The following is a 27,755-nucleotide window of genomic DNA, read 5'->3' on the forward strand; positions in this document are numbered from 1 at the left end:
GATTTTCTCCAATAAACGTGTGCAGCGAGGAGTTTTTTTTCAGTAAAATTCTTATATACTTTAAAAATATCTATCCATACTATCTTATATACTTATACAAATGTACTTAATTCTGTTGTATTAAACAATTATTTTTTGTTGTTCATAATTCTTAAAAAAAAACAAGTAGTCGCTCTTTTCAAAAATCCTAAGATTCCTCAATTTTTACTCACAGATACATGATAATTTTCCCTCGAGTGGTCCTCAAACGATTATTTGTTGCTTTGGGCTTGGAGAAGACACAGAGAAATCTAAGAGAATTTGTATTTTTTGTTTTAATATTAAATATTTGAACAATTCAAATATTTTAAATAAATTGACTAATATTCATTCCTTGCCCCTTACTCTGGGCACGCCTTTGAGCGTAAAAAACAAATAAATAAATAATAATTAAACATCACAAATTCAACACACACACAGCGCTGAGGTTTCAAGAAGATAGGACCCAGTGATGTGAGGAAAATTTTCCAGCAGAATTCCAAGTTTTATTTTCCCGTCAGTCGGGATTTTTTTCACGTAAGAAATAGAACGAACTCCCGTAAATAGATCATTTCGTCGGGAACGGTAACTGCGTTGAACTGGTGAAACGCTATCAATCTCCGAGCCACTACGAAGGGAACAAATCAAAAGAACGAGCACTTCTTCTCACCATCGCTCGGCGCGTTACTGAGAAGTGTTAGTGTTGGAAAAACTTTTCAGAGGTGAGAACATAGTTCTGGGAAAAAAAATCTTTCAACAACAAAATTTGCAAACTACCGTCGTTTTGAAACAAAATGAAACTGGTTACGTGAACCAGTTTCATTTTGTTGCAAATGAAAAGGCATAGTTTTTTTTTGTTGTTGAAGAAAATTTTCTCCGAATTTTCCTTCGGAATTTTCTTCGCTACTCCTTAACACCCGAAAGACAATGAAATAATGACTTTGTGTCTGGATTCGACCTAATTACGCACATTCCCCTAATGGAATCGCTAAATACGCGAAGGTGATACGGTTTTCATTTGTGACACCTGACTGTCTTCTCCATCTTAAGGTGTTATTATTTTCATTCATTAATTTTTTCCCGGAATTTTTATAATTTGCTCTAATCTCCGTAAAATTAAATTAAATTCAGATAAAAAGTCACAGATTGATTGCTAGAAAACCTGAAAAATTCGAATTAACCGCGATACTGGGTGAAGTTTGGAGAAATTTTGCGAATTTTTGTCGCCGCCTTTTCCAAGATAATCTCAGTTCAAAAATCAGAGTTGAGCTGAAAGGTGTTAATCCCTAAACGTCAAGGACGTCTTTGTGCGAATTTTGCGGCTATGTGAATTCATGCGAAACGTACTCGTTTCGTGAAAAATACTGTACCCGTCGAAGACCTTCGCACAAGATTTCCTCTAATGCTATCGATTTCGCCGTCGAAAGTTCAAAAAGGGGTTTTTCGCGCTTACCTTTTTCTATTTTGTATGTGAACACTTTCAACACATCTTTTTCCTGTTTTCTTCGACAGCCTCTCGTGAAGTCTTGAGAATCATTCGAATTTGCTTCTCTCTCTGGATGAGGAGGGAGCTATTCTTCCTCATCGAGGGAGAGGAGATATTTTTTTTGGTTTTCTGCTAGTTAACAAAAAATTGCGCGGATTGTAGTGGTTACAACTACGCGGGAAAGTACGCGTTGACCTCACCGCGACGATAGGTTTCTAGGCGAGGACATTAGGTTGTTACGATTCTTGTAAAGCTGTAGGATTTTCACTATGTTTCAGATGAAGCGACTTGAACTAAGTTATGAATTTATTTATTCAAAAAGGGTATAAGATAAGCTTTCCAATAATTTATAACAATTCGTACAGAAGACTTACTTCATTGGTATAAAATAGTATCGAAGCTCATGGAAAAAAAACCAGCATTTTTTTTTTTGCATCAAGTTATTTTTGTCATGCACCTAAGTAAAAATCTAATCTTTTGATTAGTACTCACACTAAAGAGTTACGTTAATCGTAGAATTCAAAATTATCCTATTTTTTGTCCCATCGTTCTCTAACTTGTTGGTAAAATATTTACTTGTATGTGAGTGCCACTCGTTTTGGCAAATTCGTTTTTAATTCCATAAAACTGGGCAAATTTTTAGATTCTTCACTACTTTGAAAAAGATGTAGGAAAAAAGCACTGTTCTCCTTTGCCAATAGTAATTTTGGTATTTGAAAAAGAGGAAAGAGGAAAATCAGATCGAATAAGAGGCGTACATGGCGCGTCCATCTATGTAGGCATATACACATCTAGAGGTAACCTTAATGCAAAATTGCAAAATAATTTAATGTTGTTAATAAAAGAAAAAAAAACCGAATATTAAATGGTGACATTACGAGAGCAAGAAATTCTGGCAATATTCTGATTAGTGACAATAAATAAAACAAATAATAATAGCAAGTTGCAAAATAGACTAATGCAAAATTGCAAAATAATTTAATGTTATTAATAAAAGAAAAAAATACCGAATATTAAATGGTGACGTTACTAAGGAATAATGACATTTCTTTGAAGAAAATATTCAGAAAGTAAATATGATGATTTGAAAATTGAAATTAAATGCCATTCGAGCAGTATCCACAGTAATTCCTCTAATTATATAGCAGTGGAAAATTTCGGCATTGCTTGAATCATGGCATTGGGATTCTTTTTTGTTCGTTCCAGATGGAACGGAGATTGTTAAATTTATTTTGTTTTATTTATTCTTATTCTTTTTTATTTTCTTCGGATCTCCCTTTCCTTTCATATGCATTCCTGTTTCAAAAATCAAAAATGTTCCCTGGTTCAGTAAACTAAAAGTACCATGGATTATAGAGAAGAGTATCCAGTCCACCATATTTTTCCCCATCTCCAATGTGGGGAGTAGTTCTTTATACATAAACGGTTGGAGCAAAATGATCGTATGTTATGGATGAATAACTACAGACGACTAGTTCTGTCTGTAAATGCGGAAGATTTGTGCGATCCTATGAAAAGTTACTATATGGGACAATAGAAATATTCAGATGTTGAATTGAGTTGACTGCAAACTGGTAGATGATGTTGATATGAAGATTTATGTACATATGGTTACGGTATAACTCTTACTGTACTTTTGAATAGTAATAGAATCCGGCGGTTCTGGGGTGAAAAAAAACTACGAACACCATTTTTCTCCTTTAATCCCGCTTGGGACGTGGATCCAGCTCTGAAGTTCAACTTTGCACTGATTCTACCCGTCATCACGTAATAAAATACAATAAATATACAAATAGTAATAAATAATAATAAATATGCAATAAATAAAATACACTAAATAAATAATAAAAAAGTAATGTACGTAATAAAAATTTACCTCTTTATTTTAAAGTAGTCTATGATAAAGGTGGAGATTAGTTCGGTGATCAACATTTATTTATCTAGTATATTTATTTTTATATTTATTTATATATTAGTATGTTTCATTTTATATTTCATTTATATTTTATCTATATTTCATCATTTCATTTTATTAGTATATTATATTTTGGGGGGGGGGGGGTGGGGCCAAAGGGGGGAGGGTGGAACCCCCCCCCGGCCCCAAAAACCCTTTCCCCCCCCCGGGGCTAAAAAAATAAAAAAAAAGTTTGGGGGGAAAAAAAAAAAAAAAAATGGTTTTTTTGTTTTTTCCCCCAAAAAAAAAAAAAAAAAAAAAAACCCAAAAAACAAAAAAAAAAAAAATTCAAAAAAAAAGGCCCAAGTGGATTGATACGCCAGTGACTTTTACTTTACTTTATTTTAGTATGTTTATATTTATTTATGTATATATGTATTTATTTATTCAGTACATTTATACTTGGTGGGATAAATAGGATAAAAATACGGATAAACTATAAAGAATAAAATATTATATAAGAAATAAAATAAAACATAATATACCTAAAAACATAATATAAATGCAAATAATATGGAAAGAAAACCATCGTTACCTTCTTTTTCAAAAAGTTAAGGTCCCATAGAATTGATTTATTTATTGGCGCAAATTCATTGCAGCAGTAGATCAGTAGATGGTAGATGCGCACCTATCATATAAATTTTTTGGAATTTGTAAATTTATATATTACTTGTTAGAATATTTAGATGCATTTATAAATATTAATCAATTAACATTTAATTTGTCTGTTTTTATTTATATTTATTTGATATTATTTATATTTTTTAGCTTGATTTTTTGCAGCGGTAGATCATTATGCGCCTTTTTGATATATGTAGACATTTTTTAGGACGGAACAATTTTTTTTGAAACGGGTGGATATGTGAGTGCATTTCTGCGCACATTTATTCACAGAACATAAGTGAATGATATTGGATGCCGATTCAGTTGTAGAAGAATCATGGATTGTTGCGAATTATTTTATTTACGTTCTATCAGTACCTCTTTTTTGCAAACAATAACAATAAACATTCTTGGAATGGTTGTGAGTAGCAATACCAATACTCAGAAATGTTCTCATATGTCATTTCTTTAGTTCTTCCGAACTTTTTCGGGTTTTTTTCCTGGATAGGCTACTTGGGCAATATTTCTAACGCACTTAATGCTTAATCAGAATGCTCCTGATCCTTCGGCTCCTCTCATCTTTGTGAACGAGTGACATAACCTGATTTAGAGACTCAAAAAGAAAAAAATAAAGTTAGAATAAACTCTTAATGCATTTTTAACGCGCGCACACAGAACATCACTATCCTTCTGTACACATGGAAAAATCCAGGAAACTGTAGCGGTATCACTGAATCGTTCGAAACTCCTCGCAGACCGCATTAATCTTAGCGCTGCTGTTCCTCTCCGGAATGATCTTCGTCCTCATGCGATCATTGTCCGTGTTGTAATTATTCCCACCGCTTCGAGAGCTCTGGAGCCACCTATTACACCTATTATAATTGTTATGATTATTAATTTGATATTTTCTATGAATTAGTTACGAATAGACGGTTACTGTAGCTTTTTAATGTTTTCGAATTTCCGACTATTTGGTGTGGCGTATTTGCAAAAACATGTGCGTCAGCGAGACTTGAACCATATTCCTAATTCCTTGAAAATCAGGAAATCTCCACTGAACTATTCAAGAATCGCTTATGTGAAACGCTATAGCGTTTCTTTCAATTCAAAGGAATATTTAAAATTGGATTTTGGAGCCAAGTTACTAATTATTAAAATATAAAACAAAAATTAGTATGAATTGTGTTATAGCAAGAAACAATTCCTGAGTTTCAGAAGCTTTAAAAATTTCTCTCTCCTCCCAAAATGATTGCCCAAAAACCGTATCTTCCAGAAATCTCTGCAGTAACATCGGAAAAAAAACGATTTGGGACGGTTCTTCTGTCATCTCTTCGCATTTTTGACCGAAGAGAAGCGGAACGAATTTAAGTGTATCCACGAATTTATCGTTTCCCATTTAACTTGAGAATTTATCGTCTTCCTAAGTTGCGCAAAACTTAGGCCCACTTCGACAATAAAATCCTTGACCTATGTTATGTTTTGTTACATCTATCGTTCAGAGTTTTTCTCAATCCTCGTGTCAATCGGTGGTTACAGTAATAATTAGGGCACATTTTTCAGTTTTTTTCTAACTACTATGCCGCTTCCGCATAAAATGTTTAACTTCGTCCACTTAGCATCTACCATGTAGGATGTATTGATTTCTTCGACATTGTTGCACTCATACTCGCCAGGATCTTATCTGACTACAGATCTCACGCCTAAAAAAATTCTTGCTTTGTCGTACAAGACACCAAGCAGTATCAGACTCTTCAAGATCCACTTTATCCAAATGCATCAGTTTTGCTATACTTAAAATTGTTATACAAATGTCTACCTTTAAAAACAGTCAGCTGGTGGAGTTTGTTTATGTCTAGGGACCAGTTCTCGCTTCATTTTTTTCTTTAGAGAATTAAGAAAAATGGCTAGGTTGTACTTCAACTAATATTGATTTTGGAAAATATCAGAGAGTTCCACGTTACGTGCTACTGTAGCTACTCAGCACTCATTTTCTGCCGAGCAACCGCGACGCATCCGCCGTAATTTTTTCCTTGTGTCTTTCTATTTGTCTTAATGTCTGTCTTCTTACACAGTCATCACTGTAAACCTATTTCTACCCGTTCGTCTGTCTTTTTCTGTTCGTCTGTCCATCTGACACCTCCGCTATTTGGACATGAATAATGTCGTTGCTCGCGTCGCGGTCGTCCGGCGCAGCGCAGAGTGTCGACATGAGTAATGAAACATCAAAGTATAGAATTATAGTTAGTCCACTTATCGTAAATTTTTCTCCAATAACTACCTTTGACCAATAGGCCGATGTCTTCCTGATCCCCTGTAGCAAAAAAAAAAAACTAAATGAAAATTTGCGAACAGCTCGAAAGTTTTGATTTTTAGGCCTGCGGCTTTTCTCTCAAAAACTCACACACTGGTGCGCTCACCAATGCTTTAAATTAGTCATTTTCAAAAATTCGATAATTCGATAGAATTCGATGTCGGTCTAAACATTTACTCGCTCCATCGCTAACAAATAAATCTATTAATTCAGTAGTCAATTAAGTCGACCTGAATTCCGTCTCTAATGGAAACGTGGAAATTTTTCCTTAAAGACTGCATGGATGAAAATAGAAAAAGCTGATTCTCGTTTAGGAAATTTGAAACGAGAGCAACCTTAAGCAATCTTTGGAATCATTTCCACTTAGGAGATAAAAATGAGGTTTTATTCGCTAGTTACCAGTCCTTTTCCTCAATACGAAACTTACTGGAAGCAGAAAATTCGAGAAAAATATATAAGTTACGAAAAAATATTTTAAAAAAATACACGTGACTGTTTCCGTAAGAACCACGTTGTTCTTCATGGGCTTTTCATTCTCACTGAACGATTGAAAGTGATTGATTTCTCCTTATTTTCATCCCTAACCAACGTTTCGATCGTTGATGCTGTTTTTTTTTCTTCTGGATCACGCTGACCTCCGCATTGAACGTCGATCGCGAACGATGAGGCTTTTTGTTGTTCGTCTCTTTGGCCCGTTGCGCATGCGGAAAGCATCGTGGCGCGCAGAAAAACCGTCGCCGTCACGCGTCCCACGCGAATCAAAATACCAGCGATCGTTCAGGACGGTCGCCTTGTGTGCGGGATGCGGGAGACAACGACGACGATCCGAACAACCACAACATTCTGGCTTCTTGCCGTTCAACCCGCTATTATTATGGCTGACACTTGTTTAAGGTGAGTTCGTTTATTCTATTAATCTCTAAATATTTTTTAATAATTGCCCATTCTCGACTGTCTTTGAATCTCGGCATGTTGAATCGTAGTTTTAATTGATTTTAATTATTTTTTTAAAATAAAGTTTACGAAGTAGTAGTGCTAAGTCACACAGGAGTTTTTATCAATTGATCAACATCTGTACAAGGTGATCAAGGAAAATCCGGACGTTTTAAAAAAAAATTCTAATGATTTTTAAAAAGTAGAATGCAAAATCACAGAGGTTTTATCAGTTGATCAAAACCTGTACACGGTGATTAGAGAAAGCCTCGACGTTTTTTTTCGAAATAATTTTAATAAGTTCTAAAAATTAAAATCACAAAGAAATATAGTTGATCAAGACCTATATCATGTACATTTACGAAATCTGAACATTTTCCGCCGCACCTCTAGGAAAATCCATGTTTCCGATGCAGTACTCACACTGACAAGCCCTAATGACTTAATCTAATTAGCACGCGCATCGAATGACTGGCTTTGTACACCTGTTGTGGAAAATCTCCGGAAAATTCCATCACTATCTCACCTATTGATACAAGTTTTTGTATGGATTTAATCGGAAACGTCAAAGGAGATAACGAAAATTCAGAAAATGAAACGAATTAGAATTAGTGGCAAGGGTGAAAGTTGTGCAGCTAAGAAATGCCCACCTCTCTCCCCTAAGGCGTTAATCAATCCGCTTGGGACGCACCCCCACGTTCTTAAATTCAGAATCGTTTGAGGTTTACGAACGTGTAACTGACCTATAGAATGACCTGCGGGGGCTAGTCGACGTGTCAAGTCAGTGTTTTTATCCTCCCAGACAAGTCTGGTACCAATTTATCGACCCCGGGGGGATGAAAGGCTTGGTGAGCACTAGGGCGGGTTCGAACCACCGATCATGTAGGCAGCGGAGCCTCTAACCGACTGCGCTACACCAGGACCAATATGGGGTCAGCATAACTTAAACGGAGAATCTAGGGCAATTATTAAGCGGTTCGGCTACGACTATGCGGTCGACGGATCGAAACTGCACGAGAGCCAACTACTCTCATCCATCTGTGATCAAAAAATTGATCCCGAACTTGTCTGGAAGAATTAAAGCACAAACTCGACGCATCGATTCGCCTCTGTAAGGTATTGTAAGGCCGCACACGCGTTCATAGACCTCAAACGACTATGACTGAAGTCGTACGCGTAGGCGCGTCCCATAGGTATAAACATCTTCACCTCATACCTACTGTACTACGACTACTTACGTACGATTGCAGTCGGATATCCAAATTATGAGACTGTTAACCTATGTTCAGCCGAACAGTAGGAACGAGGAGAACACTCTCCTTAACTGTACGGTACTCCTATTTTCAAATCTACCCTTATATTTCTGATGCGGATTTTAAAATTCGTAAAAGGTCCTGAAGGCCGTGATTTTGATTTCATTCCTCAAAGACTTTGCTATATATAAATATATATGCTATATATAACTACATTTTTGTTTCAGACTCATATGAGCCAAATAAGGAGAGAGAAAAAGAGGGAAACTCGGTGAAATGTTTTGTTTTCGAATTTTTTGATCATAACAGGACAGTGACCTATAAAAAAGGCAAAAAGACCTGACTAAGACAGAGATTAAGAGGTGAGGGTTTATACTATAAGTAGATGACTCGATGAGTAGATCGTATTAGGATCCAATTGATGGCGATTGCATAGAAACCACAAATCGTTGTGTTTCAAATAGTGAGTGATATAACATAGTGACATCGATCGACATAGATTTATTTCATCGTTAAGATCAAATATTCCTGGTCTACCTTACCATTGTTTACTTATTTCGTAGTTTTAGTAGATCGTAGTTTCAGTTACAGCATGTATACTATACAATTTGAAGAACTTTTTGGAAAAATTACTTTTCGAGGAAAGTTTTCAAGGAAATTAGAACAAATTCAAAATGATTTACACGCATTTATTTCATGTCCTTGACAGCAATTGTTCAGACCTCCTTAGAGAGAATACACAGAAATTTGTTTGATATTTCAATGTGATGTCGTCGGGAACGGACCAGAGCATAGGAACTAACTATTTGAATTGTCTCCAATTTTTTTCTCGTTCTAAAACCTTCCAAATTTTCAAAATTATCTAAAAAAAAACGAGTGGAATCCTTGTGAGTTGTCCGTTGAGGATTCTAAACCGAGGCACCATCTTACATTGTAGTTTCGTGTTTATGGAACATGGGGGAAGATGCAGATCTGGCAGATTTTTCTTTTTTTTTTGCTCAATTTTTTCCTCACGAATAATTTTTCTATATTCAACACCACGTTACATATTCACGATCTTTTTTTTCAGTCAACCTCAACTAGTCGGCGTTGTATTCGGCTCTGTTGGTGCTACATTAGCCATATGTATAGGGATTGCAACCGTTTTCTGGATAGTTTTAAGGAGAAGCGGTAAGTTCACTTAAGAGGAGCACAGACGCAAAATTATTAACGAATTTTTTGCTTATTTTAAATTATTTTGCTTCGGTTAACGTGTCCGTATTGTCGATTCAGCTTTTTTTATATTTTCAATTTTTGTCTTTTTCTCCATTAAGGCTGAAAGAAGAGGAGAATAAAATCATTACTGTATTATTATTATAATTACTATTATTATTATTTTTATTTTTATTGTATTTTATAAGTATGTATGATCATTTGCAAATTTTGTTCTTCCCTTTATTAATACTGAAAGAAGAGAAAAGTAGTTATTAATGTATAATTATGTTATATAGTTATGTCAGGATTCAAGATCCAAAGCGAATTTTGCAATTTCTTAAGCGCTATGATCTGGAGAAGTGTCATTCCATTTAACTTCCCTTTAACTTACTGTAATGGTAAATTAAATGGAAAAAAGTCAGGAATGGTACTGTAAAATCCCTCAATCCCTTAAGTTCTACGACCATATGAGCTTTTTCTAAAGGTTTTTTTTTTAATTTTGAAAGTACAAAGCCTAGACGAGGTGCTTCAGGAATGCTTCAGGAATTTTTTCTTTAATTTTGAAAGTACAAAGCTTAGACGAGGTGCTTTTGTGCTTAAGGAGTTCAAGCACTCAGAAAGGAGCGCACTGTTGTTTTTTTCTGCGAAGCTCACTCTACCAAGAGATGCTTTAATAGAAACCCTGAATTACTTTTTCTCGTTTTTTCAGAATTCTTAAGGGAAAAATCCATGAATAGTAGTGGTTATTACACCATACATAAGATAGTTGAAAAAGGTCCAAATCTCAGTTTAAAAAAGTATTCTATCCAAATGTTTACCCATCAAAAATAGACAATTTGCGACAGAAAAAGCAATTTGTTATTTGTTTCTTCGAGGATTGACAAGTTGTGAAAGTGCGATCATATTATGTTATTTATCTCAGCAATTTTTCCAGAAAACTCTACAAAAACTGTCGAGACAGGTATGACAAATGGTTTGTGTGACATTGAAGGAAAAAATTGTGGAACTCAAGCGAAAGTTTCACAACGTGACCAGGTTTGTAATTCCTGGAACATTTTTTCCTTATTTTTCCTTTCTAGCATTTTCATGCTGTAACTACATCTTTTATTTAGGTGACAATGATCGATTCCTTTAAATTACCAAGGAAACTTCTCGACACCGGTACACAAAAATCATTTTCCGTTGAAAATGTGAACGAGGTGAGTTCTTGCGAAGCGTTTAGGACAGTTACTGTACAGGGTAACAAAACTGACTGTAGAGGATTTTATGTTGGTCTTTTTTTTGAAGAGGAGGATGCTGGTCGAAGAAAAGGGTGGCCCTAAAGCGTGTAAACGTGGCCTTCGAAGAATTGTTTGAAAAAATCGGGTGTTAGAAGAATTTTGCCCAAAAATGACGATTAAAACAGCAGATTATGATTTATTTAATTTTATTTATGATTTATTTACGAATTCTTCAAAAACCGTACAAAAATCATGAAAAAAATATTGGGCCAATCACGATCAACTCTCCACTCCCCCTCGCCCTTTTTAACCAATCAGACCAATTACAGGCTAGTGGAAAAGTGGGCGTGCAACTAAAAAGTGAGAACGCTGGAGGGTTTGGTATGACTATTCAAGGAAACATGAACGAAGGTATTTATGTAAAAGAAATTGCACCAATGGGTGCAGCTGACCAAACTGGAAATATCCTTCCTGGTAAGGAAAACCACACAACATCCATCGTCCTACAAGGATCAGTCCCAGAAATTTTCAGGAGATCGCATCAAAACGTTAACAATTTGTTTCGATAATATGGTATATGAGGATGCGTTGACGTTATTGAGCTATGCCTCACCGTATCGAGTTAAATTCGAACTTGAACGAAAAATTGAGACACCTCCACCAATGGATGGTGAAGCAAGTCAGTGTTATTATAACTTCGTTTATTTTACAAGTATAAAAACCTAAAACCTTTGGTTTATTCTATTTATTCTTTCATTTTATCGTTTTACTTTTAGCAAATGCTCGAATTCATCCATTGTTCAGAAGTAACACGCTCACTCATATACAGTTCAATCCTACAAGGTAAGCTATAGTCGATTTTTTGAGTGAATACAAGCTCTTACACTTATGTTGCACCGAGCGACCGCGACGCGTTCAAAGCAATTTCACTTGCGCGGCGAAAACTCCGCTTCGGGGCGCCAAAGTCTCGCATGCTGAACGATCGTCTGGAGCAATACAAGATCCGGCGCTTATATTCACAATTCAACTCCAGGTGGAATTTCCATCAATCAGATTGGGTGTTCCAGTCTAGGGACCAGTTTTCGCCGCCCGCTCCATTTGAATTCACTTGTTGAGCTCAATTTCTAAACTCACGGCTGATTGTTACTATCATTTAAAAATCGTGTGCTTCATCTTGCAGAATTCTTATATTGTGTTCAAAACTACAACTAAAAAAATTTATTTCGTACTGTTTATTTATTATTTGTTTTTTATTGGTTATGTTATTATGTATGTATTTATATTATTATGTTATATTGCGCTACAAATTTATGATTTCATTATGTAGGATTTTTATAGTAATCATCACTCCTTTTACAGCAGAGCCTCCTCCAGAGCCTCATCAGCTGAGACGACAGAAAAAATCGAAAAACCAAGTTCACCCGAGAGTGATGAGAAACTTACGAAAACGTCAGTTGAGAACTCTCGAAAAAGTGACGACATAGAGATGGTGGAACAGAAATCGGAACAAACGAACGTTATGAACACACCCTCACCTGAACCTTTGCTCACAAAAGTGATCAGTGAAGTGGCTGACAGTACTACCATAGGTAAGCGTACGGTACTCTCTTTGCAGAGAGCCTTCACCGCTTCCTGTATGAATCCTTTATTTTTGATTTTTTTTTATTTTCTCCAAATTTTCCCTTACTTTCGTAGATACGGATATGTCAAAAATGGAAAGCAGTGATTACGCATCGGATAACACATCTGAATATCGTGAAAGTGAATCTGATTACGGTAACGGTAGTCAACTGATGTTGTCACCGCAACATTCACAGCATACAATTAGTGATCGAATGGAGGTGAACCATTTCTACGGGAAAAAAGGAGAACATCAACATCAATTTCTTGGATTTTAGATCACTGACGTAATTGCGGACAAGCCAATGACATCTCCAACATCTCTTCCACCCAAAGTTGAATACTGTAAAGCTCTACCGCCAAAGTCAAAGCCGATCACTTCACGGGTAAGAGTTCGAAAAGAAAACTGTACAAGTAGCGCGCGTTGTTGAATCACTGCTCCATACCTTCGCTTTGTTTATAAATACTGCCAAAATCCATCAAGCGAGACCAGATAAGCCTATTTGTGTCTGGGGACCAGTCTTCGCTCCGCTCCTTTAGGTTGTTTTCGGGAGTTACTAGTGTAAATTTGAACGAACACAGACATAGAGAAGAATCACCGTCCAAAATGCTGCGAGAGTTCTTCCTCGTGATGCTCGGACGTCGATACTTATGTTGCACCCAAAGACCGCAACGCCCTGGCCACGATTCCATTCTCTTTGCTGCGTTTTGTCATTCTGACTCACAGTTACAGCGGCGTTGTTAAATTACTGTAAGAAAAGTTCGCCTCACTTATAATACCTACCGAATTTCCGCCAAAGCAGATCAACTAGGACTAGCCCTGTCCGGGGACCAGTTCTCGCCGCCATCGTTCTGTTTCTGCTTTATTGGACAGTTTCAACTGTGAGTTTAAATGAAGACAGAGACAGAACAGCACAGAAACAAATCGAAAGCGCTTTGAGAACATCAACTTGCGGTGTTCGATCGTCGATATCCATGTTGCACTCAGGGACCGCGATGCGTTGGCCGCAATTCCGTTTCCTTTGTTGCATTTTGTCGATTTGACTCACAGGCCTGTTCGAGGACAAAGCGTCTGAACCGGATGTCACGGTTTTCTGGTGTAACTCAGATATCTACCCCCTTTTTAGTTAAAGACAACTTTTATGCCTTAATGACTTCATTAGGCTTCCATAGCCTAGTCATAAATAAGTAAAAATGCCTGCAGGCTTTTTCGTGAAAAGTAGAATTTCATTTTCGACAATTTTTCAAAAAATGTTTTCCTTTCAGTCACCATCACCAAAGGTGAAACTCACGTCAAAATCTCCTTCTCCAGTGCCACCAATCAAGGAAGAAATCCATGAACAAAAAGAAACGATAACCTCACCGAAAAGAACGTCGCCAATCAGTAAAATTGTGAGTTTTTACCGATACCCGGCCAATATTCGCCCCCTGCCTGTCTTTTAACTCGGTGGTCGTTCCAGCCATCTGGACCTACGCAACGAATTGTGGCGGATTCTTCGCAAGGACCGCCTGAATTTATCGAAGCGAAGACATCGCGTATTCCAAAGCGAACAGATAGCGTGAAAACGCCTATCATCGAACGTAAACTACCACAACTTCCAAAATCTGTCACTCAGCGGAGTCACAGCACTGAGGACAAGGTATCTTCCTTTGTAATGGCTGCAGCATTTGTTCATAAAAATATTATTTTAATTTTCTGAGAATTATATGTTACTCAATTTTCTTTTTGAAAATTACAGGAACGTGGCGACGTTTGGAGTAGACTTTATATGGATAAGAAGGCGAATTTAAGAAAAACTCGTGAAATGAGTGTAGTAACCAGATCAGTAACTGGAGAACAGGAGATCACATCGACGATCACCTCACCGTTACAATCTCCGAAACCAAATCGAACCTCAGCAGCTGAGCTTAGGTGAGAAATTTCCGGCTATCATACTTGATTTCTTGAAAATTCACTTGAAAATCTCACTTTTTTAGCTTCTTTACCGACTAGATTGACAACGAAGTGCAGACTTGTCCAGAGCCTTTTGAAAATTTCATTTTTTTTTTTAATTGGATTGGATATTATTGAAGCCGAATATTGAATTTTACTGAATATTGATTTTTAATTTATTGTAAGCTCCGAAAATTTTTGCTCGTCAAGCGTGGCAGCGTGGGTACTTATGTTGCACCGGGAGACCGCGACGCGTTTACCGCAACTCTACCCATATTTGCCCATGACTCAAGCACTGCATCTAAGATTAACTTTTAAAAAATTCGTCCACAAATTTATGAAAGATTTTAAAATTAGAATTTTTAATTCAATTAAAAAAGAAATATCGGAAAGATCTGAATGAGGCTACAGTTTGTTATCAATCTTGTCAGTAGCTTTTATCAGAGCACGAAACACCAGACACCGTACCTCACGGTTTTTTAGTCACGATTTTTAAAAATCGAAAATGGTCCAAGGTATTTATTCAGGGTATTTATTGAAATGTTAATGTATTACGGTAACAACCTCGTTAGCGCAAGCAACGTAACGTTCCGTAAACATTGTCGAGATTTCCGCTGAAGGTTACCTTGAAGAGCTCTTCGAGATGAGGCTTAAACCACGTCCCATTTCAGATTTGGGACCCTTGATCGTGAGAAAAGGGAACGTCTAGCAGCAAATCAAGATGTGTTGGATCGACAAACAGAAGAATTACGAAAGTTAGGCATTTTGTAAAATGTTAAATTGAAGTGAAAAAAAACCCCATTGACCAAATCAATATCGATTTTCTTTTCTAACATGTCACTCGGAATACGGAGCCTTATTTATTGTGATATCTGATTTCTGACTTTTAATTTTTTTTTGATGTCGAGCTGCCTCGAATTCATTTTTTATACGATATCCATTCATCTGCCTGCATGTACGTACATATATGTAGAGAGGAAGGATTTTTTTCCTCTATATGTTTCATTCTCTTTCTCCTTTACATTCTCATGCACCTTTTTTTTCCTCGTTCTTGTCACCTTAATTTGATCCCGAATTTATTCGAATTTCTTTTTTTAGAATTCGTATTCACCTGTAATCCACTCACATTTATTGACGTATGTAGAGTGAATTGCCATCATTGCCAAACAAAAACTGCATTGCCTAAATATTTTTGTTTTTTTATATGTACTTAATGTCATTCGTTGTGAGAATATTAAATCATCTACAATGAATTTTTTTCAAAAACTCTGGAAATCACTAGTGACCAGCTCTAATTTTTCTTGAACTCCAAAAAAATGAAGTTGCGGCAGAGTCAAAGAAACATCTGTTTCCCCAAAAGTTTTGTTAAAAACAAAAGCACTTCGCATATGATTCAAATGTTTTTAAAATCAAAAACTAGGTTTCTTTTTATTACTTTCCACTGGTATATAGATTTTTCCCCCGATCCGAAACAATTTAATCCTGCATGAAGTCATCCTACCGAGAGATGTTCAAGAGGACATATTTTCAAGAGATTTTTTTTAAAATTTTATTCGATGATTCTTTGCCATCTTTTCCCATCCTTTTCCTTTTTGTCTTCTTCCTAATTAGCTAATGATGTTAAAAAAAAATAATATCCTTGAAAAGCAAAAAATATTTAGTGTAACCAAGTGTAGTTAAATATGAACAATGTAAAACATAATTGAAGTAAAATATAATTAAATATGACATAAATATAATAATGTAATTGAAATGTAATTTTCCAGTTAATTTTCCGGTACTTGAAGAGAAAGTGCTGTAACATGAATGCGACCAATGCTCGAAAAGGAGTTCACAAATCGCAAATGAAATGATTTCATGAAAAACGGTAGCTTACACCGTTTTTATTTTACCGTTCAACTGGTGCCTTTTTTTGTCTCATTCCATACTACACATGGATTTCCCAAGATGTTACGCATTTCTTGAAAGATTTCCAGAAAAAGAACACTGCGTAACATCTTGGAAACTGAAGCTCTTGGTTATAGCTATCGCAAGAACCACCATCACTATCATCAACCATCATAAGATTTTTTAAACGAACAAACAAACATTTCTCCTTCACGAAATTTTAATTACTTAATAATAGTCTAATCAATAATAATGATGACTATGCAGAAATATATAAAAGGATAAAGGATAAAGTTTCTGACGATAATCAACCCGCTAGGGATCCGCCCCCACGTTCACTTCAGTTCAGAATCGTTTGAGGTTCACGAACGCGTAGCTGGCCTATACAATGACTTGCGGGGGCTGGCCGATGTGTCAGGTCAGTGTTTTTATTCTTCCAGACAAGACGGGTACCATTTTCCCGGAGGGATGAAAGGTTTGGTGAGCACTAAAGAGGATTTGAACCTCTGACCAATAGCACAAGCGTAGCGGTAACTCTTACCGACTGCGCTACATCCGCCCTAAAATTAATAATAAGATTTGAAAAATAAAGCAAGGAAAAGAGGGTGAAACCCCATAAAAAGCACCTCATTAAACACTTGCACATCTAGACCGTGTAAATAAATAAACAAATAAATTAAGAAAGAAACAAATAAATAGGTACAAAGATCTATCAGAACTAAGCGTATGCATCCACGTACAATCAGCCATAATAGGATAAGCGTAATTGATTTCGAACAGGATTGGTTATCGACTATTCATGTAAGATTAGCAAAGCCCGAATAGGAAACTATGGAAGATTGTTAAGATTTGAGGCCTAGGATACCGGATTCAGCGCTTAACGAGTTGTGGCGTTTCTTAAGAGAACAGGCTCCATGAACGGATAGAATTATACGCGATGGCATCTATATCGCCGCTCTCCCCAAGAGACGAGTTAGCACGACGGCTACACATTTTAGGCAGAATAAATCACATAAATAAATAAAATATTATATTGGGCGGGTCGGACACGTTATGCGCTTCAACGACAACCATTGGACCAGACCTGTAAGCGACCGGGCACCACGCGACATGACACGCACCGCAGGAACCGCTGGTCAGACCTCTTTACAAAGTCCTTCGAAGAAAGATACGATGCTCTTCAAGTCCACTGCGACAAGAGAAGCCACTGGGGAACCTCTGATCGAGACAAACGGAAGTATTACTGGTCCCCGCTCGGGCAATCCACGAAAAACGATGAAAGCGCATATGTGGAAGAAAATGGCAGCAGAGTGGCACTGGTGCCGTCACGTCCCCTTTTCACCTCAAAACCGACTCGTACTTGGTTGTGTAAAGATAAAATCTTTAAAAAACCGAAAATTGACAAAAAAAACGCCACGGTTGCTGCTCTTCGAGACTATCACAGAGGTGGTAGGCGGGCGCTTAGAGAGGACGGAGGCGTGGTAGGCATCTTATGATTGGTTTATTCATGCTCCTCCTTCATAAAACCCACTTCGTTACTCTGAGTTTACGGGGGTTTCATCGAATGCACATAAACCACATCAGGAAACGACGCTGCGTGGAGATGAACAAATTTCGATCTATTATGTCTCATCTACTACGGGAGCCCAACCACCACGTATTGAAAGCAACGTATCCTGAAACTGATGACGTTAGGATCCGCAAGCGAATGGGTAGGGGTGGGGTTTAGCCCAATAACATGAGGGGATCATGTCGACCTAACCCGCGTAATCCAGAAAAAGGTGTGTGAAACAGCCCTGGTTGCATATGTTTCTCCAACGATGCAACTTATTACGGTTAGTGGAGAAATATACAACGTGTTTACAGATATGCTAGTAGAGGCACCTTCTCCTAACTTATTTATAGTTACATCGGTTAGATTGGGAACGTTGGATGACGACGGAGTTGCCCGTTCGCGTAATCAGTTCCGTTACGGGACACGAGTGTAACTGCAAGGTTTTTTTTCACGCCTTTTTTCTGGAATACTAGACGGAACTGAGCGCGAGTAAGTTCATAGTCATGAACTACTACACCCTCATCGTCATCGATTCGCAGAGCGATTCAAAACCGTCAATTTTGTGATACACGGTTTTATTAGCATCAAAAAAGTGTATAAGGAGGATTGGTATGATTCAAAATAAAAACTAAGCCTAAGGTCAACCTTAGACGAATCCTGGAACTACGTCCTTTCAATCTAGTACGGCCAAATTTATGGAAGGTCCGCAATTTCTATTCAAAAAAGTGCTGGGGACCTCAGCTTTACGGCGCTAAGGACGACCGGTATGATTCCATAGCTTATATTTATGCTATCAAAGCATAACAAGTTGTTTATGCTTTGATGGCTGCGAAAATAGGCTTTGTTTACCTAGTCTTACGCTATGAGGGAGGTTCATTTCTCTACTTTGGTACTTAAAACGTGGCAGTTCGACAAGTAACATACCGAATGCGAAAGTGAGTTTGTTTGGAACCTGAAGCTCGATTTTTTTTTTTTAATTTTAATTTCTCAAGTACAAGAAATATTACAGTATCAACATATGTAAAGAGCTAGGATGATCCAATGCAGTCAGATCAAAAGAACCTGAAGCTCGATTCGGAAAGCTGGCAGCTGTGATCGAGATGGGACCCGCGCTGGGACCGCTCGTCCCCGCAGTACGAGTCGCTCTTGATTGCCAACTCAACCGCGCCGCTTCCAGCGCAACTGCCTACGCATCAGCACCGAGCGTCAGGGCGTTTCAGCTGGACTACAACCGATATTCGTTGCAGCGCACCAAACGAAGCGCGTCTCCGTCGTCACACGAGAACTATCTAACTAACTTAAAGCCTTGAAAATGGCTTTAACACGGTCGTCAATGCTCTATCCCAGTCTTCCAAGTCCAGAAAAAGACGAGACTATGCAACGTCGCTGCGACAAACGACATAAGGCGATGACTGTCTGCTTTTGTTGCGTACAAGTTCACGCTGTCATTTTGCGACCGCGCTCCGAGAAGGAACTCTGGAAGTGGCTTCAGTCAGTGATACCGTTGCTTAAGGCTATCAAATGTTATCAATGTTACGATAGCGAATTTATTTCCGATGAGTGTAATTTGAGGATCGGGGAACTGTAGCCTCGGAGATACCCAAACTTCGTAGCTGGTCAAGCGCAGGTGAATGAAGGAGCTGAAGATGAACCAAGCTAGTTGTTCAGCAATTTCTGGGCTAAGGAACCCCGCGATGAAAAATTTCACGTACAACCGGCAGTACACGCCGCAGCGGCAGATGATGCATGGAAGACGACGCGCTGACTGTCGTCTACAGTAGGTTAGAGGCATAACTCCACGCGTCTGAGGTGGTATGGATTTCAGGTGGAGTATTCGTATACGGGATCGTAGATTATGGGGAGAAGGGTGATTTCGTCCATTTCTTCCTAATTGCCGTAAAAAACGGCCCGGAAGATGAGGCGCGTGCACAAGGCTGGCGCGCTCCAATCGAACGCGTTGTAGAAAATGGCCCGAAGACGTATCTTCCGGGCCGTTTTTCACGGTAAATAGGAAGGAATTGACGGAATTATTCTTCTTTACATAATCTACGACTCCGTATAGGCATAACCCACCTGGAACCCCCACCACCTCCGATTCGTGGGGCGATGCTTTTAAGTGCAGATAACGAGAGCTAGTGGACGATACGTCTTTGGGCGATCCGGCGCGCTATTTTCTACAACGAGTTCGTAGGAAATTCTCGAGCATAACCTGATCACCTTTCGCATAGGTGACTTGTGCAACCGATCTTGAGCAGAGCCGCCGAGGGTCCTAGACGACCTTTCTCCTTGGGGAACTGACCGGTTCAGTGGTAATGGCCATAAAAAATACAGTGGAGATTGCTGGTAATGATTGAGCTGTAGATTTATAAGTACTTGTTGCAACTTTTAAAAGGATAGGGACTATTGCACACTTCCTCGTCGTTTTGACATCCATACTAGGTTTTAGGGCGTTTAAGGTCAATGAACGTCACGCAGTGGAAGCAGCTCTCGAATCACAAACTGGAGAAACCTTACCTCTAGTCTAGTTGTCATTCCCATCCTCGCAAGGCTCGGACTTGTCGTCGTTGTCCCTGGTATAGGCGGTGTTGTCCTATGCCTCTTTGCTCAGGCGTTGTCGGGTGGAAAGGGTGCTCGTGGGCTCCTATGAGTCCACACGCATGGTCGTTCCTCCTCCACCGTCACCGAAGGTCGGCTCCTGAAAGGAACGGTTACGGTATCGATGGACCTAGGTGCAAAGCCCTTCACTTACAGCTCTCTTCGAATTTAGTATACCAAGATGAAATCGGCGTGCACAACGCAGTCAACCGCAAACCCCTCCCATCAAAGAAAGTGGTGTCGATCGATAATTACTAGATGGGACCTGTCGTATTTCGAGATTTTACAATTCGCAGACTTCTACCAAACAGAAGCTCGATTTGTTATTTTTTTCAGTCATGGACCCTACTCGGTTGATCATTAACCTTCTCAGTGTTGGCCTACCCGATAAAGGACTCACAAAAACAGTATCCGAAAAGGATATAATGGAAATTTTGGGTGATTATCCTGCAAATTATCGAATACTTCTACGATGAATGTATCGATTAAATTATCTCTACTAGTATTTTAGTCAAAGCACGTGAATTACTTCTCTCTCAACCACCTATGGTAGAAATTGACTCACCTGTTAAAATATGCGGAGATACTCACGGACAATATCCGGATCTTTTACGATTATTCAATAGGGTAAGAAAATATCGAGTTGCAAAAGATATTCGTGCACATTTTGATAGATTATGATGGTGTTCAACATATAGGGTGGTTTTCCTCCTTTATCCAACTATTTGTTCTTGGGAGACTATGTGGACAGAGGAAAACAAAATCTTGAAGTTATTCTTTTAGTTCTTGGATATAAGGTTGGTTTTACCGTTTTTCTCATATTTTTAAACACAGGCGACGGCTGTGGTAAAAAGTTCACCAATGTCTGGTTACTCTCGAGTTAAAAAGTGTTTAACCTGACATTTTGAAACAGTTAAAAAAGAGAAAGAGTCCTTTTAAGTTTTAAAATCCAAAATTGTAAACTTTCAAAAGCTTGGGTGATGGTAAGGATAAACATGAAAAACTGGAGAAGTTAGGCTGAGACAGAGTGCCCCATCCCCCTATTCTTCCGACCTTGCTCCCTCAGACTACCACTTATTACGGCCCCTCAAGGCTTCCCTAGCTAAGAAAATTTTTACCAAGTTTGGAAAAGTCGAACGGTCAGCGACTTCTTCGACTCCCAGTCTCCACAGCTCTGAGAGAAGGGGATTGAACTGCCCATTAGGTGGGGCACTGTTGTAACTAATAATGGTGATTGTATTATTGATTAATTTCTATTGTAAGCTGAGTAGAAAAAAAATAAAGCAGGAAAAATGACAAATGGTGACAAGACTTTCTGTCCACGCTAATATAATGTATGTATCGAGCTGGCGCTTCGACTCTCTTCTTTTAGACGGTTGGCAGAGCGACACCATCACTTTTGGGAGAGTGGCAAAGGGATCCTCTCCATTTGAGCTGCACCCATGAGCTAGACCGCCTTCACTTGAGGAGGGTCCCACGTATGCTCCTCCCTATTCCACGTATGTTTAGCCAGAGTCGATCTGGCTCTTAATCGGTGAACTTCCCTGTGAGAAGAGTCCGTAAACGACCACAAAATTGCAGAGGAAACAAAAAGGAAAGGAGAAAACAAAGGCATGTGTAGCACAGTCAGCAAGAGCTTCAATTGTGAATCCACTGTCGATGGTAATCCACTATCGATGGTCCGCACTAGTGCCCCAACCAAGCTTTTTATCAATCCAGGAACCAGAATTGTCTCGAACGATACAAATAAAGTAGAACGATTCTAAATTGAAGCCGAACGCGTAGGTGCATCCTCATAGGGGTTGATCAACGTGGTGCATTTTATCTTTACTGTAAAAAAAACAGGTTAATCCAGATTATCGAGTAAGAAGGATGGGAAATGGTAGAGGAATGCCTCTGAAGAAAAAAAAACAAACAACAAATTAGATTGATGGGTTTGATGTTGTCGTCTGTATTTACTTCCAGAATTTTTGTCCATGGATAATAAAGGATGAAGGATAAAATAACTGATGTATCAATCCACTTGGGATGCGACAATGCGTTCACCGCAATTCGTAATCGTTAAGGTTTTGGAGAGCTTATTAGCCTATACAATGACTTGCGAGGGCCAGCCGATGATCAACTCAGTGGTTTTATCCTCCCACACAGGTCTGGTAGCAACTTGTCAACCCCGTAGGTACGCTTGGTTTGCATTTGGGCGATTTCGAACCATCAGCCATGTGGATACAACGGACCTCTAAGCGATTGCTCTACACCCGCCCCATCCATGGATAATTATTGTGTAAAATAATATAGAAGGATTAATTATGGGAACACATTGAAGAGAATATCCTCTAAAAAGTAGCAGTAAGATCCTTAACTGAGACCAGATTTGACAATCGTTTGAATGGAAAAATGTGATGTAAAACAAATCAAAAGTACAGAAAAGTAGGTAAAATTGAGTAGCAAAAGTAATCCGCTAGCTATTTCAGTTGAGATACCCCAAGAACTTTTTTATATTACGAGGAAATCACGAATGTGCTAATGTAAATCGTACGTATGGCTTTTACGATGAATGTATGCGAAGATATCAAAGTCAACGAATGTGGCAATCATTCCAGGTAGGCGAATTCCCAGTGGAAATCGGCACTTTTGCATTTCGGTTGTAGTCGGGGCCAAAACGAGGTGAAATTCGATGTATCTGCGTCTCGAAGCAATGCGGTTAGCCTAGAGGTTGCCAACGACTCGGACTGCAAAAATGAAAGACGCTCGAAAAGGTCCCACCTCGATCACAACCGCTAGCTTCACAGCGCTGCTTCAGGCACCGAGCTTTCGGTCGTTTTGATCCGACTACACTCTCAGTTTTTCCATTTAGGACACATTCTGCGTATTACCACTAACAGCATTGGTTGGAAGGAAAATTCTATGTATGCATGGTGGACTATCACCTCTTCTTGAATCACTTAATCAGCTTAGAAATATAAATAGGTATGATACTGTAGCGATCACTACCACTATCTAATTATATAAAAGAGAAAGCAGAGGTGGCCCTACGAATACTGTGGAAGACAGGCTGCAGAGTCGTTTTCTTGGAGCCATCTTTTGTCGCATCATCTAGAACCACTTCTGCATACATTTTCTTTTCAATTTCACATAGAACACCGCTGTTTAAGAGTTCAAGCAACCGCCTTGCTAGATTCTTCACCTTCGAGCAGTGCTTTTTCATTAGAAAAGCGCAATGGCTGCTTGGATCCATGACTTCTCCCATGACTTGACATTGTCATCGCAGGAGCGCAGCGAACACGGAGACCAGATAGATTTACGACGACAGTTGACCACAAACAATTTTTTGAGGAATAAACTGTTGAAGTGGACCTAGCGGAACTTTCCTCTTCTATGACCTTCCACCGTTATTCTCACTATGTAACTCACGTAGCAAAACTCTTCAACGAGTTCAATCGGTTGTCGAATGGAGACGTAGTTCTCTGAAGCACACTTTACGCAATACTTACTTTACCATGCAAAAAAAGGAAAAAAAATTACCATGTTTGACTGTCTTTGAATCTTGGCAACACGTAGCTTTTAATTGATTTGCTTGAGCTGTGGCCAAGATTGGCATCGACATTTATTAACGTTTTGGCGTTTTCACCTTCGTCAGAGCCTGGAAAAATCAAAGCCATTGGTGATTTATCCTCTCAGCGCCTTATCACTCTACAGAAAGCATCCAAACGGTAGGTAAACTCAAACAGCAACACATTGGCTAATGCTCACCTCATTCGCTGGACTTGATTTCTCCAGGCTCTGACGAAGGCGAAAACGCCAAAGCGTCAGCCTGCCCCCGCGGCTGTGAACTCTGCGGGCAGGCTTAGCTGTTAATTAAAGGCAGCATGCCACGAATCTGGGGTGGTACGGATTTCAGGTGGAGTACTCGTATACGGGATCGTAGATTAAGGAGAGGGGTGATTCCGTCCATTTCTTCCTAATTACCGTAAGAAACGGCCCGGAAGATACGGTTTCGAGCGTCCCGGCGCGCTATTCTCTACAATGAGTTCGATTGGAGCGCGCCAGCCGTGTGGACACGCCGCATCTTCCGGGCTGCTTTTTACGCCAATTAGTAAGAAATGGACGGAACCACCCTATTTCCATAATCTACGATCCCGTGTACAAATACCCCACCTGAAATCCGTACCACCTCAGATTCGTGCGGTGATGACTTTAATATCAATACCAATCTTGGCCACAGCTCAAGCAAATCGATAAAAAGTAAATTACGTCTGGCGCGAGATTGCAAAAGTAGACACTTGTAATAATATGGGATTTGCGGTATCAGTAGTTAGAAGCAGATCAGTCCACTTAGGGATTTCTGCGCCACTGTAACCTGAGAGCAACTTTTCTTCATAAATAATAATAAACGTAAAGAGTAACGAGGAATGCATAGTCACGTTGATCATGTTAATGATGGAGTATATTTTAGGCCAACGGATGCAACAGGACAAACGCTAGAAATGGATCTTCTCTGGGCTGATCCTGTCATCGGACTTAATGGCTTTCAAGTATGAGTTCCGAACGAAAAAAAAAATTATAGTCGGCATTTTTGCAGACAATTTTGCACGTGCACAAAGTGATGCCTATAACTCACCACAATTTGTGGTGAATTAGAGTCCTTATCAGGTCCACAGTCCTGCGCGTCACTTCATTAATTAATAGACGCGGTCGCGTTAATCGATACCCATATCCTTGACTAGGACCAGGAGACATTTAGCATTTAAAGGCAGCTTGCTTTGAATCTGACCTGGTATGGATGTCTCATGGAAAGCTTATATACAGGGTTGTAGATTACGGAAAATTACGTGATACCTCTCATCTTTCCTTAATCGTCGTAAAAAAAGGCATGGGAATCGCTTTAGTCCCTACGAGGTGCGCTAGAACGCGCCTTTATGTGCACGTTCCGCTCCTTCAGCAGTTTATTCTTTAGTTCAACTTGAGTAGGCTGGTGAGGTGACCTTATTGATCCTCGAAGGCTCGCTCATTGATGCGATGCGTGCACAAGGGTGGCGCGTTGCAAAGCACGCCGTCGTAACGTAACATAACGTAACGGCGGCTTCCGGGGCGCCTTTTACAGCGACCACGGAGCGATGAACGGAACCACCTGGTTTTCCACAATCTACTACCATGTATAGAAGCCTTCCACTAGAAATCCATGCCAAAACAGATTCGTGGCATGGTGCCTTTAAAAGAGGAGCGCGGTCAGTGGAATGAATAGAAACACGGCAGTTTTTACTAAGTCCTTCAAGAGAATGATCACACTATAATGCGAAGCGTTAAAACAGCTTTGTAGCTACCGTAGGGTCAAAACGACTCAAAGCACGATGCAGTTTGCATAAGCGGCTACGCTCGAAGGGACGCGCTGGGGCATAGCGGTTACGATCGAGGAGGACCTTCGCTAGGATTACTCAACGCTGCAGTTAGAGATGATTCACATCTTGATTCCAAGCTCTAGCTCCGTTGCGCCGTCTCGAGCACAGCCGTTGACGCAATTGCATCGAATGCCAGGTCATTTTGACCCGGCTGTCTTGCGGATCTTGTGCTGGCTGTGGTGGATTGCATCCCAGCAAAATCTGGTTTACCAACTGTTTCATTTGAAGACGAAACACTTAATAATATTAGTGATAATAATAATAATAATAATAATAATAATAATAATAATAATAATAATAATAATAATAATAATAATAATAATAACTTACTTTATCGGGTGAGGACGGGCTAAAGAGACCGTATGCCAGAGAAATTCCGCGGTCAAAAACCGCAACGCGTCTGTTGCGCGCTGCGGCAGACGCGTCGCAATCACACGATTGTAGAATTTTGCCGCCAACTGATACCCAAAGAGAGGTTGAGGGCAACCATATTTGCACTAAAATAACAACACTTTAGGCAAACATGCGAGGAGCTTCATATGGCTTTGGACCAGATGTACTGGCAAAATATTGTGTTACGTTAAATATTGATCTGGTAATTGTTAGAATTATTTCCGAGAACGGGCGGGAAATTTCTCGGGTCAACGATTTTTGCAAGTTTACCAAACCGTTTCTAGGTGGCTCGTGCACATCAAGTAGTTCAAGATGGTTATGAATTTTTTGGAGGGAGAAAACTTGTGGTAAGTGTGAATTCCCCGGATTATTTTCGTTCGATTTCAGACGCTCTGCTTCTTTTACGAAAGAAAAATTTATCAGTAATATATTTTAGACAATTTTCTCAGCACCACACTATTGTGGACAGTTCGATAATGCTGCTGCTATGATGATTGTTGATGAAAATTTGCAAGTTTGTTGTTTGTTCGAGCGGGTTCATCATAACATCCGTCAAAATGTATTTTCAAAAATTTTTTTTTCCATTCAGTGCTCATTCGAAATTCTCCGTCCGTCAATCAATAAACCACAACCGAAAATCGTCCCAACAGCTATGGGATCTCCAGGAGCGCAACCTTGCGCATAAAACTCGTCAATTTAATAAATCTTCTCTCGGAAATTAGATCCAAATGGATAATTTTTGCATTTATTAAAGAATTCCTTGAAAATACCACAAATTCTCTTACTTTTAAACATACCGGTGGGGATTTCCTGCTGGATGATTTTTGCTTACTCAAAAATACAAGAATTTTACACTTTGTTACAAACTCAACACAGCAGAGTCAGGACAACTTGGAGCTCGACGCACCTACAGATGGCTTCGACGTGACGCGGTGGAGCCAGCGGTTGCGGTCGTGGTGGGATCCTCATTTGCTTCAATGGGCTGCGGAGACGAGTAAGGACCCATACCGATCACAGCCGATAGCTCTAGGGCACTCACTTACGCAACTGCATCAACGTTCAGATACTTTTGATCCGAGTCTTAATACAAATAACACTTACAATTTCATGGAAAATCTTCGAATATTCGACTATTCAAATAGTCAATTAATTGAACTTTTCATTGGTACTTCTAGTGCTATTTCAATCATCGGAACAAGAATCATGAATCCGTCTAAAAATGTTACAGTAATGTTTCAGAAAGCACCAGTACAATGAAGCGAGCAGTTTTGCAGACGACGTTGTGGAGTCCAGGGTTCTTCCAGGAAACTATGGCCACCATACTAAACTATAGCTACTCGTATAGAGAAAACAAGGAAACAAAAGCGGTCGTGCTGTTGAAAACTGAAGTCGAAGTGATAGTTC

The 27,755-nt window shown here is 39.1% G+C and overlaps 2 protein-coding genes across 4 annotated transcripts; both read left to right on the plus strand.

Annotated features, from left to right (window-relative positions):
* Window positions 1-7,174: 7,174 nt before the first annotated feature.
* On the plus strand, window positions 7,175-15,296 carry RB195_013297 (uncharacterized protein; the record flags this gene model as incomplete). Its single annotated transcript, XM_064203048.1, has 14 exons — window positions 7,175-7,266; window positions 9,628-9,728; window positions 10,687-10,787; window positions 10,865-10,951; window positions 11,302-11,446; window positions 11,505-11,651; window positions 11,749-11,815; window positions 12,332-12,561; window positions 12,668-12,813; window positions 12,871-12,978; window positions 13,859-13,984; window positions 14,053-14,232; window positions 14,332-14,504; window positions 15,197-15,296. The coding sequence occupies 14 exons, from the start codon at window positions 7,175-7,177 to the stop codon at window positions 15,294-15,296; spliced, it is 1,803 nt and encodes a 600-aa protein (XP_064058929.1).
* A 5,604-nt stretch (window positions 15,297-20,900) lies between these two features.
* RB195_013298 (uncharacterized protein) lies at window positions 20,901-27,036 on the plus strand (the record flags this gene model as incomplete). 3 transcript variants are annotated; one of them, XM_013444914.2, is made up of 10 exons in its annotated part: window positions 20,988-21,000; window positions 21,074-21,189; window positions 21,261-21,359; window positions 23,034-23,162; window positions 23,417-23,529; window positions 25,016-25,094; window positions 26,476-26,553; window positions 26,636-26,698; window positions 26,788-26,865; window positions 26,941-27,036. In XM_013444914.2, the coding sequence occupies 10 exons, from the start codon at window positions 20,988-20,990 to the stop codon at window positions 27,034-27,036; spliced, it is 864 nt and encodes a 287-aa protein (XP_013300368.2). The 3 variants fall into 3 exon arrangements, with proteins under 3 accessions (XP_064058930.1, XP_013300368.2, XP_064058931.1); XM_064203050.1 differs by lacking the exons at window positions 20,988-21,000; window positions 21,074-21,189; window positions 21,261-21,359 and having other exon boundaries at window positions 23,121-23,162; XM_064203049.1 differs by lacking the exons at window positions 23,417-23,529; window positions 25,016-25,094; window positions 26,476-26,553; ... (1 more) ...; window positions 26,788-26,865; window positions 26,941-27,036 and adding an exon at window positions 22,629-22,738 and having other exon boundaries at window positions 20,901-21,000; window positions 23,034-23,037.
* Window positions 27,037-27,755: the final 719 nt, after the last annotated feature.

Source organism: Necator americanus, chromosome V (assembly GCF_031761385.1).
Source record: "Necator americanus strain Aroian chromosome V, whole genome shotgun sequence".
Taxonomy (NCBI): domain Eukaryota; kingdom Metazoa; phylum Nematoda; class Chromadorea; order Rhabditida; family Ancylostomatidae; genus Necator; species Necator americanus.